Source organism: Fusarium odoratissimum (genome assembly GCF_000260195.1).
Source record: "Fusarium odoratissimum NRRL 54006 unplaced genomic scaffold supercont1.12, whole genome shotgun sequence".
Classification (NCBI taxonomy): domain Eukaryota; kingdom Fungi; phylum Ascomycota; class Sordariomycetes; order Hypocreales; family Nectriaceae; genus Fusarium; species Fusarium odoratissimum.
In genome coordinates, this window is record NW_022158698.1 from 1114320 (window position 1) to 1130391 (window position 16072).

The window sequence follows — 16072 nt, forward strand, 5'->3', positions numbered from 1 at the left end:
CAAGAAGTCGAAACCAACGGCCGTGTTCCGTATTTAGAACGGCAGAGAAAAAGAGGTGACCTTAGCGCGTCCAACCTGAATATGGGTCTTTTTCTCCTCTCCTCTCCTTTCTTTCCTTTCCTTTCTCCCCGAGAATCTCTAGTTGAAACAAACCATTTCTGGGTCGTGTACCTGCAGCTGCTGCACTGGAGATCTCTGTGCAAGGTGCAAGTGCAGGTGGATTGCAGGAGCACCTGTGCACTAAAATCTACGGAGCCTCAACTACCTTGCCTCAGGCTTTTCACATTCATCATACAACTTACACATAACCTTACCAAAAAAAAAGAAAGAGAAAAAAAATGCGCCATTTACGTTATCAGAGTAAACAAGCCCGATCAGGCGGTTCCCGCTTCGATTTGGTCTTCGCTACACCCTTGTCTACTCATCCCAAGCGCCTCATAAACTTTGATCTCAGCGGTAGCTGAACGACAGGGCGGGTATCGTGGCGCTTAAGTCGACCTCGTTCAACTCATCCTAAGACAAGGTCACTAATGATACCCTCGTTCATTGGCTTTCAATCTTCAACCCATCTTCCAGACTTAACAACATGGGCTTGTCGTATTATTGAATTCGGCGGTTCCGGCAGTCTGTCAGTCCAGGCTCGTCATATATGTAAACTATTCCTGGAAGAAGCCATGGCTCACCAAAAACAAGATCTTAACAGTCTTGGCGACGATGAACTGAGCGCCATACCGCAAGAACCCTTGCTTTGGCGGCGCCTCCTACCTGTTGTTGAACCTGCAAATCAGAATTGGGTCCAACAATTTTCAAGCAATTATTGAATGGTAAACACGCCCTTCGTAGAGCCATCACGATGCGGACATGGTCATATCAACATTCGAATTGAGCTACCAGTCATAATCTGACTTTCTCCAAAAGGAAAGAGAACATGATAAAAATAGTCTACATGATGAAGCAAAACAAATGAAAAGGACTAGTTATCCTGGGGTATAGTGCAAATACGCCACCCAACGCCCTTCGTCGCAACGAATACATCTTGGTTTGTCATACATATTACATTCCATCAAGGGACTCCTCGATTTTTTTTTTAATCGCGTACGCTTGCACTGCTCATGATCGGGGTTGGAAGCGACGGTATCTCGTTGCTGCTGATCGAGCCGGCTACGCTTCCAGGTCTTCCTGCTCGGCTGGCTTTGCGAGACGAGAACCGAGACAAAACAGACAAGGACTTGTTTCTCTCGTTACTCACGATACTTGCTCTGTCAGAGCCTGAGTTGCCAAAACCGCGTAGCGTGGCTATGTCAATGAACGCCTGAGGGAAGATTCCTGTCTTGCCCTTGGAATTCGTCCCCGACCAGCACCAAAATTCTTGATAAGGCCCTATTTGCGAGTCAGATAAACAGTCTTTCCTTGACATGCGTCTTGAGGGACAACTTACAGCTGACGTTGGTAATGACTTCATCTTTCTCAAACTTAAGCCAGTCACCCTTGACTTTGTCCTTTTGGTTAAACTTCCATCTTGCGGTGACTTGGACTGGGCTGGTTCCGTCGATCTTGATCTGACTGGATGGTGGCGGATCCAGCTTAATGATCTCCGTAGGAACTGAAGCCCATTGGCCGTCGTACCAACCCATTGCCCATTCTCCAAGATACTTTGCAGGCCAAGTAAGGCCGCAAACCCTTGCGTTAACAACCAATTCAAGCGCCGGCGTCCTATCGTACAACAGTCTTTGGCCGTACATACGGCGAGCAGCCTCCTTGCTGGTTGCAGTTGGCAAATACGATATCTCATCAGCTTTCTCAATTGCAGGGTGTGTTTCAACAGGTGATTTGAAATGAAGGTCATAGTCGTTCTTATATTCGGCAGGAACTTCAGTCTGGTCGATCACTGTGAACCCTGGGACTGCTGGCAGAGGACGAGGATGGCGAGCCAAATGAGCAAAAAGGGCTTTCTGGCTGATGAACACAGTTGCGTCACTGGCGTGAAGAGTCTTGCCCTGGGTAATACAAAACACACAACCATACAGAACATCATCAGAGCGCCGAGTTGGCAAATGGGACTTTTGAAGGAATCGCAACCTATAGCCGATACCATTCTTGATGAAGTTTCCTCGTTCTGTGGGACAGTCAGCAAGGCATTGCACGACAATCATGATTTCGAGAGGCTCCTGTGGACTTACCAGCTTTGTTGACATCCAAGTCGATTTCATTAAAATCGAGCTCGAAGTGACACTTGACACATTTTGCAATTGTCGCTACCGTTGCGAACCCCTGCGTCTTTTAGCATCAAACGACAAAAAGGACAAAGAGATGACTTACTGCTTTCACAGTCTTCTTGACTCCCGCACCGCCATTCAATATTTCCTTTGCCCCATCGCAAAAACCTTTGTGAACATAGAAGGAACTCTGAGGGTTGAGTTTGCAGTCAATGGCAAACGGGTTTGGTGGGTGTTCGGGGATCGTAATTTCAGTTTCCACGGGAATCGGTAGGTTATCGACTTCTGGCATCATGACAGGCTGTACTGGTTCAAGCATGCCCTGGTAGTTGGTTACTGGCGGAGGCTTTACCGGCAGTGGACTTAATTCTGCAGTGCCGAGTGTCGGACTACCATCTGCCACTGAATATGAGGATTCGCGGTTGTCTGTGAGGGGGGTGGTCACTCCATCGTGTCGTCCCGAGTCAAAGACAGAGCCAGGATTGGTTTCGACTGATTCAGGGCGAGACTGAGGAAGCGAATGCGATCGAGGCGGAACCGTCCTTGGAGAAAGCTGCGAAACGTAACCTGTGCTGGCCCTTTCTGAAACCACATCTTCGGGGATGGATGTAGACAAGATGGAGTTGTGGCTCGAATAGCGACCTCGTGGTGTTGGGAAGACACTGTATGTTCGTTCATACGTCCCTGATTCCATGCCCACTGAACTAACTTGGGAGTCGTTGCTGTACTGAGACGAGCGATCTCCTCCCATCTTGAGTGGGCGCGGACGGAGTTCCCTACCTGAATCTGGGCTCAGAGGTGGTGAAATCGGCTCAATGGGTGATTCTACTGGGGCCACGGGCTGTCTCCTTTCGAAGGAAAAGTCTTCTGGGAAATGGTTGTCGCGTGGCTTCGGTGAGGTCTTGACATTGAAGTCCCATGGGTTACCTGATGGTGGTCTTGGAGGCGGCTCAACGGGTGTGAGTACAGCCTGGGGCGTATGGCTGGGTCTTGGTGGTTCGGCATATAGACCCTCATCCGGTCCTGATCGAGACTGCATCATGCGCCGCAACTCGGCAGTAGCTGCTTCGACCGTTGCAGGATCATTGCTAGATCGGCTTTCAGCGAGTGAGGAGGCGCTTCGGGGAATATCTTTTTTCAAATCGGAAAACGGGTATATCGGCGGAAGAGGGGGTGCATCTGGCGAGATTGGTCTTGATTGTGACCCGGACATTCGAGTCATGATGGAGCGACTGTCATGATCATAGGGAACCTCCAGCTTGAGGCGCATGAGAATGTCGTAAACCTTTGGCGCAGCCTTCCTCGAGAGGGCTTGTAGTTCGGCGAACTTTTCAGGCTCAAAATCGTCCAATTCAATGTAGTCGTCAAACTCCCAAAGCAGTTCGTTGAGCTCGGTTCGGAAGGCCGCGATTTCGTCTGGGTCGGCAAAGTCAATCAATGTCGATCGAAATAACAAGGCGGGCTGAAGATGAAATGACGACTTACCATTTTCCTTGAGAGCATCAAGAAAGTTAGAGCCATATTCGTCGAGGTGTTTTCGACATAAGGGTTCAATTTTCTTGAGTGCACGCTCGCCTTCTTTTGTCAGGCTCTGGGAGGCCTTGAGCATTGTCTTATCATCGCCAGCGTTTTGTGTTGCCTCACGGCCCTTTTCGACAATGTCGCGGAAGGGCGCGATGACAAGGTCGGCTACATCATCCATGATGAGATCAAGTAGTCGAAACTCGTAGAGAGGCTGACTGGAACTTCAAGAAGGGATGTTGTGGTGAAAGAGTATGTGACAATGAGGTGGGCGTGTAAGTCAATATGAGGGCCGAAAATGGGGGGCCGAAGGAATGAGGAGGGGGATCATCACACGACAGGGTAGAATTGGGTAAGGTAACCGCAACGGTCATGAAGCGACTAAGGTTGAAAGAAGAGGAAGAAGAAGGGAACCAACATGGGGATGCTGCATCTATAGCATTACCATGGCCATGACCATGACCATGGCACGGCCTAGCATTCATGGCCTGGCTGGGCACTCACCAGGGCACACTAGCACCCACTCGAGCTGAGAGCTTGAATCGACAGCAGTGCAGTAGGCTGCAGTCAGTGATAGTCCTAGACCTAGACTAGGGCCCCTTCTTTGTTGCGATATGGTGTCTGGGCTGTCTGGTGTCATGCGGCTTGTGAGATGCGTGTACTACATGATAGGCCGACCGGAAGCCGGGCCCCGGTGAGAGCAGTGGGAAATGGTTCTATCCCCGACGATCTAGTGCGTGTGGTTAGGGGTCGCCCGAGCATTAGGGTCATGATTTCTGGGTTCTCGAAGCAATTATTGTCTTGAGTGAGTTGACCTGAAGAGACGGACGGGTTGGATGGAACTAGCGGGGGTTAGAGAAGACATGACATGGGCCTCCTTCCTTTCAGAACGATAGAAAGGCGGAGTTGCTCCACTTGCCGCTGCCCACGTTGACGGATCTACGCAACGGGATTGGGGGACTCTCTATGGCCTCATGCACCAGATTATCATACTCACTTACTTTCAACTCTGACAGTGGAATTTTTAATCAAATTCTGCTCGGTCGATGCTCTCGGTAAAGTTAAGTCATAATAGCCAGGGGAAATATATGACTAGTCAGAACAAGACAGACCGAGGGCTCTTTTGGGTCAGAACTGTCAGAGCTGATGAAACCGATGCAGTAGTCAGGTACTGAACAGATCAAGTTACCACAGCAGCGACAGGATAGTCAGTGTTTGCGAATGGGGGGTCAGAGACTCGTATAGCGGAATTAGTAACAAAATGATCAGATTACCGAGGTTTCTTTGTCCCTGCTTTGTCCCCATGTCTTGCAAGCAATTCATCATGTTTCGTAGCCTTGAGGCCCCATAACGAAACACGACACAATGTGGACCACGGCGATCATGGAATGGGGTCAAGAAACAACGCAGGCCCGGATATGGTCCTGACAGCGCTGATCATTCAAGGCTTTAATTCATTAGAATGGATATCATCAAGGCAAACTGCATCTCATGATAGCCTAGTTAGCCTTGCTGTGGGTGATCTGAGACATGGGCTACTATGACGGGAGTACCCTAAAGTTTTTGAACAATATCTTCTAGAACACAATCATAGGATCGATAAGTCTTATTAACGGCCTGGGCTGAACCTTGATTTTGCCTAGGTAGGTATTTATATTATTGCTGCCATGATCAACCAGCAAACTGGCTTCGCATGATCAATGCACGACCATCCTCCAGATACGATAGATTCAAGTCGATCAAACAAGGCACACAAGCCTCCTCCCAATTGTCTTGCTCTGTAACTCATTTCATTGCTCCAGACTTTTTCAGCCGCGGCGTTGTTAAGGGAGCGATCTTCATACGGCACAGCCTCCGCCCTGTTAGAGTGGCACACGTGCGTTAGCGCCCCTCTTTGTCATGAATGCCTCGTCATGGCGTTCCTGTGGCACGTGTCTGCCTGTTTTGATCTTCATTCTTCGACATGACTGGGGCAGAAGGAAAGGATAAGATGATGCAGTCGAGAAAGACTTTCAATTGAAAACCAAAGCACTCCTTTCACCAACAAAGCAATGTTACATATCTCTTCCAATCCATACCAATCGTGAGCTCATAGCCGTTCGTTTACCATGACCATCATTCCATCTCTGTCAACTTCTTTCCATCGTCCAGATTCTACCCCATTTTGCTCCAGGCCTTGTTTTTCAACCCACTTCAGGCGGCCTTCATACTTGGCACAGCAGACTTGGCCTTTCCATTCTTTTCCGCGGCAGCTTTCTATATAAATGGTTAGCTAATCCCCAGCCTTGAATCATGAATCATCGAAGACTTACCTGCTGCTCAATCATTCTGCGTCCGACATCAATGGTCTCATTCATGCCTCTCTGGCGTTGCCAGAACCTGTGACATCCATTAGTACATATGGAACTATCATTTGAAGTCCACTTACATCTCCTCAGGCGTTCCATGACCTCGGATGGAAGTCTGTCGGGCCTCCTCCTCCAAAGCTTCGCGAGTAATCTTCTCACTGTGATCAATGCCTGGAACTGAAGACTCTTCCGATGCACCTTGGCCAATGTTCTCTTCGAGAAGTTTTCTCCTCATCAGGAAACGCTCCTTGCGCTCCTTCTGCACGCCTGGGCTGTCCAACTTGCTGAGAACAAAGCGGACCGCCAGTTGGACGACCAGATAGAAATGCTCAGCCAAAAGAATGCTAAGCAGCAGACCCCAAGCCTTGAGAGGCGATGGTTCACCATGGCTTCCGTTACCTCGGGCGCCGCTGCACAAGTACACAATAGCAGAGCTGGTGATACTGCCGAGCCAAGAAATAAAGCTCAGTGCGGTCAACCAGGGTCCAATTGAGTCGGTTCGCCATGGGATTGGTCGTCGGCTGCTGGTGGCAATCTTGAGGGCATCGGATCTCAACTCAACCCAGTTGTTGACGAGGAAACAGCAAGCTGCAAGTGGCCAAGCGACTGAGAACATGGAAACATAACCTATGCAAGAGGTCAGATATTGAGTTTCACAAACATTTCCAACGTCAGCTTACCGAACTGCATGACCATCTCACGGTAGTCTCCCGAGACATCGTACGTCTCGAGAGTGCTCTCCTTGCGTACGCGTTCAAGGAACTCGGCTTCCTCCTCGTGGTCGTCCTGAACCTTTGGCTGGGACTTGAGGGCCTTGGCTTTTTCGAGCGCCTCTCGCTTGAGGTAAGGTACCACAACCTCGGTAGCAAAGTTTACGATCTGAGCCGTGACTGTGAAATAAAACATTTGGTTGCTAATTCGAGCAGGGTTGATCTGAAATTCCCTTGTCGGAAGCGGCTTCTCGCTGAAGGTGACAACCTGGGCTGTCTTTCTCCAGAATTCGAGGAAAGGGACCAGGACATGGCCGAAGGGAATGTAGACGAATGCTGTGAAGAAAAGAGCCATGTAAGAGGTCATGAAGTTGAGGGCGAATTGTTTTTGGATGAGAGCAGCATCATGGGCTACAGAGGTTAGCTTCGAATATGTTCGAAGGGCCAATATCCTTACCATCAACAGTAGCATAGTTCTCCATTGAGTTCAATTTCTCAGCAGCGCTCATGAGCAGGCTGGAGATAGTAGGAGTACCCAGAACCAGAAGAATGGTTGGCAAGAAGCCCTAGTAACCAGTCAGTTACGTTAGTGAGAGTATTCGGGTCAACTTACCAGGTACTGCTTGCCAGGACCATTGTAGACTTCATTGATGAAGACCTCAAGGGAGTTGCAGGTCACAATCAAAGCACCCAAAGCAATAACACAAGCCAGAGCAAAGGGGATTTGGAGCAATTGAGTCTTGATGCGCTTCATGGGCTCATATACCTTAACAACTTCGCCAGTGACAGGGTCCTCAGCTTCGCGATCCCACTCAAACTCAGGTCTCGCCTGCTGGATACTGGACACACCCCGGACACCCCATTGCACGGCAAGGTCGACCTCTTGCTTCTTCCAGTACTCGAGGAAAACGACAGACCAGAGACCACAGAGCAGGGCATAGAGGAAAGAGAATTGGCCGAGCAGAAGCCATGCGACAAAGCCGAAACCAGAGGGGATGACGAGGAAGCGGAAGTAGGATCGCAAGAAGGCGAAGTAGAAGGCAACGCTTTCACCAAACTTGTCTCGAATGTCGTCGATGTCGCTCTGCTCCAGGATATACTTGCTGCTCCACTTCTTGATCCAATTCTTGTTGAATTTGTGACTATGCAGAGGAAATATGGACTCAACGTATTTCCACTTTGCATTGGACGGAGTAATTCCAGCACCACCTTCGTTACGTGGCTTCGTGATCATAAGGTAGATCAAGCGCAGGCGCTCTGCTTCAACTACGGGCTCATCCTGGAGGGCTTGTTTGACGTCGCTATGGGGGGCTGAGACTCGAACGCCGTGCAGCCAGTCGGCAAGGCGGGCGCGGTAGACTTGCTTCGCGAAGAGATCGGGGGAAGCGACTTTGACAAAGACGAGGAGGGAGTTGTTGTCGCCGTGACGAACTTCGGTGGCTAGACCAACAGTGGTGAGGGCCTGGATGAGCTGGACAAAGCCGGCTTCAGCTTCTGCGCGTTCTATGGTGTGTTAGTTGCGTGTGAGTTATTGAAGAGCACCATTTACCTGACAGAGGGACCTTGTAGTGAATGACAAAGTCGACGCTGGATCGTGTTAGTTGTGCTCAATTAAATACTTGTCTCGTGCTGACCCAAAGTTGCTTGTCTGGCTCTCGTCGCCAGATTGGCTGTACAGGTCCTTTAGATTGGACATATTCAGCAGAGGTTGACCATATGCTATGACCCAGAGGTTGAAGGAAGAGAAGCAAAAGAGGAGGGGAAGGGAGGGAGGAAGAGGTTATCGACACAGAAACGAGACAAGACAAGATGAGACAAAGAGCAAAACAGGGCAGGGCAGGGAAATGAATACTGATATGCAGTGTATTGAGGCATCCAATCCAATGAGGTTGGGTCGATGACGATGGGTGAAAAAAGTTGGAGAAAACAAGCTTTAGTTAAGATCCTGGCCCAGCTGAGGGAAGCTTCAGCTTCCAGCTTCACTGCTGTAGTGGGGGAGATTGGCACATTAGGCGACGTCACCACACATTTTGGTCAAGATATGGGTCTTGTCTGCATGGCATGGATATGATAAAATTACCTTTATATATAGTTGCTGCATATGATATAATGCTATTCACTGAAATCATATATACTGATTGAGTATACCGTTACTCTCCATCGATACTCTGCTCCACCTACCACAACTTGCTTATGAGATTGCCGTATGAAGGTAACTAAAGCTTGAAACATGCCAATGGCTTTCACATGTCGAAGAGTTGGATCACTATGACGACCTTCAGTTGTGGGTGTCCCTTGGAGCATCTCGATGAGAACAAATGATGTATGAATAGGCTCAATCTCAATGCCCTTCATTCATTCTGCTCAAGTTCATGATACTAACACTCGATACTTTTTCTTCTATATTGTAACCTCCTGTAACAATTTCCCATGGCCATGGCTAGAGGTAGGGATGGTTGCTGTCAAGTTAGCGTCACTGCGGGGCCGTTTATAGCTGGAGCTTCCGTCACCACTCCACACCATCCGAACTATTCTTACCTTGAGCTATCACAGCTACAGCTATAGCTCTCCACTCACTCAATCAATCACTCATTCGGTTACTGAGGCATCTCAATTTTTACCTCTCGTCCAATTGGACTCTCATTCTCAACTCTCCCAGCTCAAACTACCTCATACACGCCCATCATGGGCCTCCTCTCCTGCATAGGCCTTCGTCGCCGGAACCAATGGGAGCCCATGACCCTCCTCGACAATCTCATCTCGTCACCTTTAACATATCTCGCTTTTCTCTTCTACCACGCTGTACTCCTCCTCCGCGGTCGACCTTTCCACCCGCCGCGTGACAAGCCCGCCATTCGCGTCGTCTGCATCTCCGACACACACGATCTCAAAGTCGACATTCCCAACGGTGACATTCTCATTCATGCAGGAGATCTTACAGATTCCGGCACCGTAGCAGACATCCAGAAACAGCTCGATTGGCTTCGTGAACAGCCTCATCCTGTCAAGGTTGTCGTTGCAGGTAACCATGACAGTTGGTTTGACACCAAAAGTCGACATGAAGAGGATGCGCGCTCAGGTGCTAAGCCCAACATGGAGGGTCTTCATTATCTTGAGAGCGGTTTGACTGTGCAAAAGATAAAGGGTCGAACCGTCAATATCTTTGGTGTTCCTGATATTCCAAGCATTGGTCCCAAGGAGTTTGCGTAAGTCTATGAAAGATCTAGCTATACCGTGATAACTAACAGAAATGATGCTTTTAGCTTCCAATATACTCAAGATAAACACCCTTGGTTGAGCAAGGTACCTCCGCAAACCGATATTCTTATCACCCATTGCCCTCCGGTAAGCCTCTACTGTTCGAATGTGGCAACTTTTCAACTTACACACTGTCAGAAACATCATCTTGATCTCGGTCTCGGGGACAGCAATCTCCTCCGTGAAGTTTGGCGCGTAAAGCCCCGTCTCCACGTCTTCGGCCACGTCCACTTTGGCTACGGTAGAGAATCAGCCTTCTTCGATACCTTCCAGGAGACCTACGAACGTATCATGTCACGACCTCGTCGCGGTCTGATCCGAGACTTCATCCCTAATGAGGCTTGGCTTGATTATCTGCGTCTTGTAGCCCAAGGCCTTCATAGCGTGGCATGGAAGTGGCTCATGTCTGGTCCTGGAAGTAACAATGGTAGTCTCATGGTAAATGCTGCGCAGATGAAAGGCAACTCGGGCAAGGTCAAGAGTAGGGCGGTTGTTGTTGAAATTTGAAAGACCAAGCAAGCAAGTTTAAATATATACAAGGTATGTTTTCACTTCTGAGTCAACTATAGACTCCGAGAACCTAGTGGAAATATCTGAAATATCATCTTATTGGTATTACCGTGCATTAAGCTCTAATATGTCGTGACAAACAAAAGAAATATGACTATCGTAGTTGAACAAACATGTACCCTTTCCAACCATAATCAAACATGTCTATGTTTTTGTATATCCTGTACATTTCCCAGTATTAGATCCTCGTGAAGAGAAGGATGAATGAAAAAAATATCAAATCAACACCAAAAGCACCTAAAGAGACAAGGCAAGAATTGCCATGGCCACAATCGCAAAGTAAACGAAGAAGTCATCGACTCTCGATGAAGCACTAGAGACCACGACCGGCGCACCCGATGCGCCCGGTGTTGGTGTAGCATGGGAAATCGGGGCGTTTGGCCTTCCAGGAGACGGTACAGGTAGAATACTCATCGTCTCAATGTCTGATACAGTAACGACAACCGTGCGTCGCATGGTTCTTGTCTCGGTAGAGACGGATTTCGTTTCCGTACCATATGTGACCAGCTGGGTTGTCAAGTATGTTATCACGATCGTCGTTACTTCAGGGCCAGCATTTGCATTGCTTCCCATTCCGGTTGGCACAATAGGAGGGATCTCTCGTGTCTGATCTGGGACGACTCCTGCAGCCGCATTGCCAGTCGCCTGGGTTGCATTGGTACCAGTACCAGTACCGGTGACGGTGACGGTGACATGGACGGGCACAGTCAATGTGACTGTGTTTTCACCATTTGTACCACAGCCGTCGCATTCAACAACCTTCGTCGCCATTGGTGGCTGAATCAAGGTGGGAGTGTCGCAGTAGTCACACAGTGAGTAGCTCATGGTGACGATACTTTCTTGAGGTACAAGTGATCCAGGGTTCGATGGGAGCACTGTGAAGAAAGTGACCGTGCTTGTGACAACTGTCCGGTCAGTGTCAGGGATAGCCTGTGTTGCTTCAAGAACCTCGCCATCAGAAAAAGTGCTGAAAACCACAGCGTCCGTATCAGTGCCAGCTACAACGTCGGTAACTGTAGCGGTATCGGCAACCACTCTGTTATTAGTAGCCGCGGGCAGGTCATCACTTGAACCAGCCTGGCCATTTGTAGTCCGTTGAGCTGAATCTCCTGCTTGGCTATCGGATTCGGTTGAGCGATTTGCTCCATCAGCAGGCGAGTTGCCTTGGCCACTTCCACCAGTTGGACTTGATGAGCCACCAGCGGCAGTTCCATCAACACCGGGGCCCATGCCAGGTGGGACGTCAGGCTGTCCAGCGTCGCTGGTGTCGGCATAAACTGTGAGTAGGATGTTGTTGGGAGCGTCTCGGCGGAGAGGAATGCTCCGTTTAGACCTTTGAGAGACCATGCCACCACAGAATTGATCGTCGTTTCCAGGACAAGGGCGATTGCATGAAGACTCGTTGCGCAAAGCACGGGTATCGGCGTCAAGCTTGGAGGCGCAATAGCAGGTTCTATGGAAATAGTCAGTTGAATGTCGCTTTGGGTTTCGATTTGAGCCACTCACCCTTCAAAGAGACCGATATAAGTCAGGCCGTTGCAAGCTTCAATGCACTTCTCAATAGTCATATCGTCGCTCTCAGCTTTCTCATTGAAAGTCTGGAATCCAGTCTGCGATCCAAAACAGCCAAGATATGCATAATCATCAATCTTAGCTGGGTTGACTGAGCTTCCGCCCGTAGCAACAGGCAGAGAGCTAACAGTTGCACTATTGGTTCCAGAGCCAGGAATTGTCACCTCGACAGAAGAGATGCCTGCCAAGGTAGTTGTAGCTGTGGGCTCTGCTGTTGCGGATGCGTCTTCCTTAGGCCGGGGACGAGTGACGATGGCGGTGCTGTTCGGGAATCTAGTGTTTCCTGAGATTGGAGTGTTGGGGCCAGGAGTGCTAGCTGAAGGGATGGAGATCTCAGTAGGTGCCTCACTGGTTGATGATGGGACAACAGGCGGGACGTCTCCTCCCAGGCGAGTGTAGACATCGATGTAGCTGACATCAAAATAGGCGTCTTGGAAATCCAGAGGGTTATTTGCAACATATTCACGACAAGTTGGGGCGAGAGCTCGACAAGTTTCAGAACTTCCCCAGGTTCCCTCACCATAATCGCCGCAAAAGTTCTAGACAAGTTAGTTGGTTCAAGATTCTCCGGTTATTGTCGTAGGGGCCACTTACAATATTCAGAACAATCCTCATATCATTGAAATATTCGTCGACATTGCACTTTGAACCACCAAACAAACTCTGAGGAAGTCCCCATTTCCTAGGATCAGGTCGTTTGGCTTCGATATCAGCCGGAATTGCGCCTCGTGGGAAGTGCCAGATCGAGATGTACTCTGAGTCCCACTCCATAGCATATACACCACCGCCGACAGCGTTGAAGCCATCACCGTAAGAAGAAGTGTCACTAGCGGGTGGGGTGAAGCCACATCCAACATTATCTGTACCAACAGCACAGTCCAGGCTCTGAGGGTTTCCAGAGAAGAGATTCGAGTCTGCGGGGTCTAGCATGCAGCCATCGGCCGTGTGTGCAGACATGATATTAGTGTAAGCCAAGTTGGCGCCCTCAAGGATATCAACTTCGCCATTGTTGGGCCAGTTGGCACCATATGCCCAGACTATATCCACCATGTTAGTTCATCTTCTACTCGAGAGATAGATTAGAAGATCATACAGGCTGGCCAAGTACCACATTGTGAAATAGGCATGTGTTGGAAATCTGCGATGAATAATCCATACTGGTAGGACTCCTTGCTTTCAAGTCGAATACTGGGTCTTCCTTCGTTCAGACCAAATTTTCTAGCGGAGTCGGGTCTAAGTCGAACAGTATTACTGAAAGGATCCACGGAGTATAAGCCATATTGCTCAGCGCCCTCTAGGTCTTGATATCTGCCATGGTATTAGTAACGAAAAAAGCTCGAGACGGATGAGTCTTTCTCACTGTACGAATCCATTCGAAAGATCACGGCCATTGAACCAGTCGAAACCAGAGATGAGAGAGTCTCCTAAGAAGGAGGTGGTTAATGAGTATGCCATCGTAGCTCACGACGGATACGGGGACAAAAGACAAAAGTAGAAGAGTTGTCTGAAGAGGATGAGTCGTTGCATCTCGAAAAGCCGCGGGCAGCAGTTCGTCTTTTAATTCTTTACGGTCCATTGCCTTACACGGCGAGCACCACCCGCATATGGAATTCGGTAGTGGTTGGCAAACGTCTGAAAGCATACGCATTCGAGGTAGTCAAGAAGTTGTGACGCTATTCTAAGACACCACGAGATTCTACGCTGAGCCAATAGCATCATGAGGGGCACGCTGGAGAGAATGCAATGCTTTCCATCAACTGTGCATTGTCTGCAGGCTGGGATCGCATTTCGCCTTAGAGAGCATGACGTTGATCTCTTTGTGCGCCATCTTATACATTCCATTTCATTGACTCTCTGGCCAGAGTGTGGCTGGCCTCTGAATCGCCTCAAGGCGGCGGAGACTAAAGTGAGACATTGAGCGGTTGGCGTCGATGATAGCGTGTCGACGCAGGTAAATCAGACGTTGAGTGAAACATGGAGACGCGCATGCATTCCAAAGTCGAGAGATGCAATTACGATAATGAACCGCATTGAGATGTAGTGAAGCTGCTTCAATTAAAAGGGTGAGACATCCAAGTCTCCTGGGTATCGAAAATTGCACGCCAACACTTAGAAAATCTCCAACTCGACGCATGCAGTAACTTATACTGTAAATGTCGACTTCTCTATACCATTATCCGCCTTAAGCCTTCAGTTCCACCCAGAACCCTTCTGCCTGTCACTGCGCATCTCCCTTGACCACTCTCCCACTTACCCTCGCGCGAATCCATAAAATCCTCTTGTTTCTGATGCTGGCCCTCGATCCATTTGTGGATACATGTATAGCAATAAACGACGCCGGTTTGACAGGCTGTTGGAGTGACGATCTCATCGACGCAAATAGGGCACAATGCCGAATCGCTTGGAAATGGAATTGTGTAGACAGGGAGCAACGAGGGAGTGGCGATGGGCGCATCTTCTGCTGAAGGGATTGAGTCTCCCTCGTTTGACTCCTCTTTCTTCGCTTCTGGCTTCTTCTTGCTGGAGCCTCCCTTGCCATCTGCCGAAATCACAGGCGGGGGCAAATCAACACTTTCAGTCGCTTTTCGTGAAAGTTGCTTCGCAAAATCCGACTGATACCACCATTCCAAAAACTTGAGGGCAAAGATACTTGTCGGTAGCAAAACCGACAAGCTTGACAATATCCGTGGGCCCATTTCACGGGGGTTCAACAACGACCGCCACCCAGGTCTGTGTCCTGTCTCGGGTGTCTGTGTCAAAGCCTCAATGGCCTTATAGTCTGCCCCGGACATTCTTCGAATACGTGTTCCTATCAGCCACAAGAGAGGGCTGTGATACTTGCTCCCGTCGAAGAGGTACGCCACATTGAAAGCAAGCATGGCAAAGTAATAGCCGGCATTGACGCTCGGGTATATGTTCCTGAGGAACCATCGGTAATAGTATAGGAATCGGTCGCGAAGAGTCGGGTTTTCTGGCATTCGCGTGTATGCCGCACCGAGAAGAGCTCTTGGCGCATTCACCTCGTAGCTCTCGTCAAGCTTCCGTTTCAGGTAAGGGATGCCGACAATGACGAGCAGATTCTTCCAGACGTCCCGGGTCGTGAGTTTCAATGTCTCGCGCACAATATCGGGTGATGACATGCTCGCGCGTGGCACTTCGGCATGGAGGCCCTTTTCGCGCTTGAGGCCATAGAAGTTCTCTGTAAAGGAGCCGCCTCGGGTGCGCAGGTAATGCCGCTCAACGAGCAGCATAACACCAGCGTATATCTCATCGAACGAGTTTAGTATTCTTAGGAGATACCGTGGGTGTCGATGCGTCGCGATGGTAAGTAGGTAGCGGAGGGTCGGCGGGAGGAGGGCGTTGAGCTGTTGCTCAGAAAGTACTTCGAAGAGAGACGGCTTCTGTTCGTCGAAGGTGCCCCGAAGGGCTGTGACGAACTCCATTGCCTCTAGGATGTGCCTGGAGGATACGGAGGATGGGTAGAATAAAGTCAATGGACGGTGATGGATTCAAGGTTGAGTATGAATGGAGATCAGCTGCGACAGGAGATCTCTAGTGGAGTGGAATTTGTTAGTGACCCCGGATTACTGTGCAGCTGCGATAACGGGTGAAGTGGATGCGACCACGACACCAAGCCCGGGCTGGTTGGCCGATGGAAGTGCCTCGGCTTCTGGGGTCATTAGCTGAAAAAGGCAATAACCAGCATTAACGTCCGTCACCCAAAGACTGGCCACCCCCACAGACCGGCCACCTCACTTTTAACCCAGCCACCCAATTTATATATACTTTAAACAGTCACAACTCTACCAATTTAATTCCAATTAATTTCAAACTAACGCCAATCAATTCAGAATGCCTTCTTTTACTGAAAAAGATA

The 16072-nt window shown here is 49.3% G+C and overlaps 5 protein-coding genes across 16 annotated transcripts; 1 reads left to right on the forward strand and 4 right to left on the reverse strand.

The window, feature by feature from the left end:
- Nucleotides 1-855: 855 nt before the first annotated feature.
- Nucleotides 856-4585, reverse strand: FOIG_08359 (uncharacterized protein). 4 transcript variants are annotated; one of them, XM_031208381.1, is made up of 5 exons: nucleotides 3702-4585; nucleotides 2320-3632; nucleotides 2181-2271; nucleotides 1439-2116; nucleotides 856-1380 (listed from the first exon to the last, which is right to left on the reverse strand). In XM_031208381.1, exons 1-5 carry the CDS (start codon nucleotides 3916-3918, stop codon nucleotides 1088-1090), a joined length of 2592 nt encoding a protein of 863 aa, XP_031062515.1. In that variant the 5' UTR covers nucleotides 3919-4585; the 3' UTR covers nucleotides 856-1087. The 4 variants fall into 4 exon arrangements, with proteins under 4 accessions (XP_031062515.1, XP_031062517.1, XP_031062516.1 ...); XM_031208383.1 differs by having other exon boundaries at nucleotides 856-2116; XM_031208380.1 differs by having other exon boundaries at nucleotides 865-1380; nucleotides 2320-4127.
- Nucleotides 4586-5249: 664 nt separating this feature from the next.
- Nucleotides 5250-8876, reverse strand: FOIG_08360 (uncharacterized protein). 9 transcript variants are annotated; one of them, XM_031208384.1, is made up of 8 exons: nucleotides 8430-8876; nucleotides 8345-8382; nucleotides 7409-8298; nucleotides 7253-7361; nucleotides 6766-7206; nucleotides 6166-6712; nucleotides 6050-6116; nucleotides 5250-5993 (listed from the first exon to the last, which is right to left on the reverse strand). In XM_031208384.1, the coding sequence occupies exons 1-8, from the start codon at nucleotides 8489-8491 to the stop codon at nucleotides 5931-5933; spliced, it is 2217 nt and encodes a 738-aa protein (XP_031062518.1). In that variant the 5' UTR covers nucleotides 8492-8876; the 3' UTR covers nucleotides 5250-5930. The 9 variants fall into 9 exon arrangements, with proteins under 9 accessions (XP_031062518.1, XP_031062519.1, XP_031062521.1 ...); XM_031208385.1 differs by having other exon boundaries at nucleotides 5250-6116; XM_031208387.1 differs by having other exon boundaries at nucleotides 6050-6712.
- A 9-nt stretch (nucleotides 8877-8885) lies between these two features.
- On the forward strand, nucleotides 8886-10682 carry FOIG_08361 (uncharacterized protein). The gene is made up of 3 exons (XM_031208393.1): nucleotides 8886-10001; nucleotides 10059-10140; nucleotides 10192-10682. Exons 1-3 carry the CDS (start codon nucleotides 9481-9483, stop codon nucleotides 10558-10560), a joined length of 972 nt encoding a protein of 323 aa, XP_031062527.1. The 5' UTR covers nucleotides 8886-9480; the 3' UTR covers nucleotides 10561-10682.
- A 178-nt stretch (nucleotides 10683-10860) lies between these two features.
- Nucleotides 10861-13708, reverse strand: FOIG_08362 (uncharacterized protein; the record flags this gene model as incomplete). The annotated part of the gene is made up of 5 exons (XM_031208394.1): nucleotides 13556-13708; nucleotides 13289-13503; nucleotides 12790-13232; nucleotides 12130-12734; nucleotides 10861-12076 (listed from the first exon to the last, which is right to left on the reverse strand). The coding sequence occupies exons 1-5, from the start codon at nucleotides 13648-13650 to the stop codon at nucleotides 10861-10863; spliced, it is 2574 nt and encodes an 857-aa protein (XP_031062528.1). The 5' UTR covers nucleotides 13651-13708.
- A 501-nt stretch (nucleotides 13709-14209) lies between these two features.
- On the reverse strand, nucleotides 14210-15777 carry FOIG_08363 (uncharacterized protein). Its single transcript, XM_031208395.1, has one exon. The coding sequence runs from the start codon at nucleotides 15636-15638 to the stop codon at nucleotides 14361-14363; it is 1278 nt and encodes a 425-aa protein (XP_031062529.1). The 5' UTR covers nucleotides 15639-15777; the 3' UTR covers nucleotides 14210-14360.
- Nucleotides 15778-16072: the final 295 nt, after the last annotated feature.

Excerpts from the sequence above, each read along its gene's own strand:
- FOIG_08359 (XM_031208380.1), bottom strand. The coding sequence starts at position 3,918 with ATGGATGATGTAGCCGACCTTGTCATCGCGCCCTTCCGCGACATTGTC. Across the intron at positions 2,272-2,319 it reads TCAAGAAGACTGTGAAAGCA|GGGTTCGCAACGGTAGCGAC; the intron begins GTAAGTCATCTC and ends TAAAAGACGCAG. Across the intron at positions 1,381-1,438 it reads AGTCATTACCAACGTCAGCT|GGCCTTATCAAGAATTTTGG; the intron begins GTAAGTTGTCCC and ends ACTCGCAAATAG.
- FOIG_08360 (XM_031208384.1), bottom strand. The coding sequence starts at position 8,491 with ATGTCCAATCTAAAGGACCTGTACAGCCAATCTGGCGACGAGAGCCAG. Across the intron at positions 6,713-6,765 it reads TGAGATGGTCATGCAGTTCG|GTTATGTTTCCATGTTCTCA; the intron begins GTAAGCTGACGT and ends CCTCTTGCATAG. Across the intron at positions 5,994-6,049 it reads GCAGAATGATTGAGCAGCAG|AAAGCTGCCGCGGAAAAGAA; the intron begins GTAAGTCTTCGA and ends CCATTTATATAG.
- FOIG_08361 (XM_031208393.1), top strand. The coding sequence starts at position 9,481 with ATGGGCCTCCTCTCCTGCATAGGCCTTCGTCGCCGGAACCAATGGGAG. Across the intron at positions 10,002-10,058 it reads ATTGGTCCCAAGGAGTTTGC|CTTCCAATATACTCAAGATA; the intron begins GTAAGTCTATGA and ends TGATGCTTTTAG. Across the intron at positions 10,141-10,191 it reads TTATCACCCATTGCCCTCCG|AAACATCATCTTGATCTCGG; the intron begins GTAAGCCTCTAC and ends ACACACTGTCAG.
- FOIG_08363 (XM_031208395.1), bottom strand. The coding sequence starts at position 15,638 with ATGGAGTTCGTCACAGCCCTTCGGGGCACCTTCGACGAACAGAAGCCG.